Source organism: Oxyura jamaicensis, unplaced genomic scaffold (genome assembly GCF_011077185.1).
Source record: "Oxyura jamaicensis isolate SHBP4307 breed ruddy duck unplaced genomic scaffold, BPBGC_Ojam_1.0 oxyUn_random_OJ70068, whole genome shotgun sequence".
NCBI lineage: Eukaryota > Metazoa > Chordata > Aves > Anseriformes > Anatidae > Oxyura > Oxyura jamaicensis.
Window position 1 is genome coordinate 1 of NW_023309750.1, and position 2,631 is coordinate 2,631.

A 2,631-nucleotide genomic window follows, 5' to 3' on the forward strand; every position below is an offset into this window, starting at 1 on the left:
ACCCCTAGGGGACACCCGTGGGTGGTGGGCACGGGTGGTCACCCCTTGGGGATACCTGTGGGTGGGTGCTGGCCATGGGTGGTCACCCCCTGGGGACACCCGTGGGTGGTGGGCATCTCCTCGGGGTTCGCTGTTGATGGGACGCCCATGGGTGAGCTCCTCCTTGAGGCCACCCCTGGGTGGGCCACCTCTTCGGGGACACCCGTGGGGGGGCGGGGGGGGGGACACACTCGCCTTGAGGGGCACCCACGGGTGCTCGGCGCCCGCGGGGCACCCACGGGTGGGGTCGGTGACGTCCCCGTCCCGCCCCAGCGCAACAGCCGCTACGACGGGCAGATCGCCGTGTTCGGGGCCGAGCTGCAGGCCAAGCTGGGCAACCAGAAGTACTTCCTGGTCAGTGTCCCCAACTGTCCCCAACTGTCCCCAACCGTCCCCGTGGGGTCCCCGGATGTCCCCGTGGGGCCCCCACCCGCTCCCCGTGTCCCCAAGGGGCCTCGCGGGTTCTCCCAGTGACCTCCCCCCACCCGCTTCCCAGCTGGGGGTCCCCAACCCTCCTGGGGCACCTTGGGTTGTGTCCCCAGATGTCCCCATGGGTCCCCCAGATGTCCTCGTGGGTCCCCCAGATGTCCTCGTGGGTCCCCCAAGTGTCCTCGTGGGTCCCCCAGATGTCCTCGTGGGTCCCCCAAGTGTCCTCGTGGGTCCCCCAAGTGTCCTCGTGGGTCCCCCAGATGTCCCCGTGGGTCCCCCAAGTGTCCTCGTGGGTCCCCCAAGTGTCCCCATGGGTCCCCCAGATGTCCTCGTAGGTCCCCCAAGTGTTCTCGTAGGTCCCCCAGATGTCCCCATGAGTCCCCCAGATGTCCCCATGGGTCCCCCAGGTGTCCCCGTGGGTCCCCCAGATGTCCCCAGGGGTCCCCCAAGTGTCCTCGTGGGTCCCCCAGATGTCCTCGTGGGTCCCCCAAGTGTCCTCGTGGGTCCCCCAAGTGTCCTCGTGGGTCCCCCAAGTGTCCCCGTGGCTCCCCCAGATGTCCCCGTGGCTCCCCCAGATGTCCTCGTGGGTCCCCCAAGTGTCCTCATGGGTCCCCCAGATGTCCTCGTGGCTCCCCCAAGTGTCCCCATGGGTCCCCCAGATGTCCCCATTGGTCCCCCAGATGTCCTCGTGGGTCCCCCAGATGTCCCCATGGGTCCCCCAACTGTCCCCACGTGTCCCCCACGTCTCTCCCAGTGCTCCCCACGTGCCCCTCCTTGTCCCCAAACACCCCCGGTGTGTCCCCAGCCGTCCCTTTGTCCCTTCCTCCTCGCCCTCAACGTGTCCCCAATCCTCCTGGGCCACCTCGGGCTGCGTCCCCACGTGTCCCCACGTGTCCCCACGCGTCCCCACGTGTCCCCGTGGTGCAGGTGGGGGCGGGGGCCATCGGCTGCGAGCTGCTGAAGAACTTCGCCATGGTGGGGCTGGGCTGCGGACCCGAGGGGTCCATCACCGTCACCGACATGGACACCATCGAGAAGTCCAACCTCAACCGCCAGTTCCTCTTCCGGCCCTGGGATGTCACGGTGAGGGGTGGGGCCGAAGGGGGAGGAGCCTGCGGGGGTGTGTGGGGGGGAGTGGGCGGGGCCTTTGAGGGGTAGGGGCCAATGGGGTGAGGTCTGCTGGGCAGGAGCCGCCGTTGAGTTGGCCGATGTTGTGTTGACCAATGTCAACGTCAGGAGTTGTTGATGGGCGTTGGTGAGTGGGAGGAGCTTAACGGGGTGGGGGTGGGGCAGGTGGGAGGGGCCTGATTGGGTGGGCCTTAAGGGGGAGGAGCCTGGGCTATCAGGGGCGGAGTCTACGAGGTGGAAACCCGTCCAGGTGCTTCCATTGAGTTGGCCAACATCAATGGTCAAGTTCTCTTGACCTTTCATGGCGAGTGGGAGGGGCTTAAAGGGATGGGAGGAAAAGGGGAGGAGCTTATGGGGTGGGGCCTCATTGGGTGGGGCCTCAGGGGGGCGGAGTCTGCCGGCTGGTGCCATCCATCAAGGTGTTTCCGTTGAGTTGGCCAACGTCAACGGTCAGGTTGGCTTGGCATTTGATCGGATTGGGTGCTGCTGGAAGGGGCGGGGCTCAAATGGGGGCGGGGCTCAAATGGGGGCGGGGCTCAAATGGGGGCGGGGCATCTGGTCCCTGCAGAAGCTGAAGTCGGAGACGGCCGCGGCGGCGGTGCGGGAGATGAACCCGGCGCTGCGGGTGAGCAGCCGCCCCGACCGCGTCGGCCCCGACACCGAGCGCGTCTACGACGACGACTTCTTCGAGGCCCTGGACGGCGTCGCCAACGCCCTGGACAACGTCGATGCCCGTGAGCACCCATGGGTGCCCCCGCTGTGGCCCCGCTTCCCGCCCCGGGGGGTCCTCGGGGTGCTCTGAGGGGTCCTCGGGGTGCTCTAGGAGGTCCTTGGGGTGCTGGGGGTCCTTGGGGTGCTCTAGGAGGTCCTCGGGGTCCCCTGAGAGGTCCTCGGGGTGCTGTGAGGGGTCCTTGGGGTGCTCCAGGAGGTCCTCGGGGTGCTGGGGGTCCTCGGGGTGCTCTGAGGGGTCCTCGGGGTGCTCCAGGAGGTCCTGGGGGTGCTGTGAGGGGTCCTCGGGGTGCTCTGAGGGGTCCT

General features: G+C 68.0%; 1 protein-coding gene across 1 annotated transcript; it reads left to right on the forward strand.

Annotated features, from left to right (window-relative positions):
* Positions 1-147: 147 nt before the first annotated feature.
* Positions 148-2,398, forward strand: LOC118159396 (ubiquitin-like modifier-activating enzyme 1). Its single transcript, XM_035313985.1, has 3 exons — positions 148-393; positions 1,396-1,551; positions 2,165-2,398. The coding sequence occupies exons 1-3, from the start codon at positions 148-150 to the stop codon at positions 2,396-2,398; spliced, it is 636 nt and encodes a 211-aa protein (XP_035169876.1).
* The last annotated feature ends 233 nt before the right edge of the window (positions 2,399-2,631 follow it).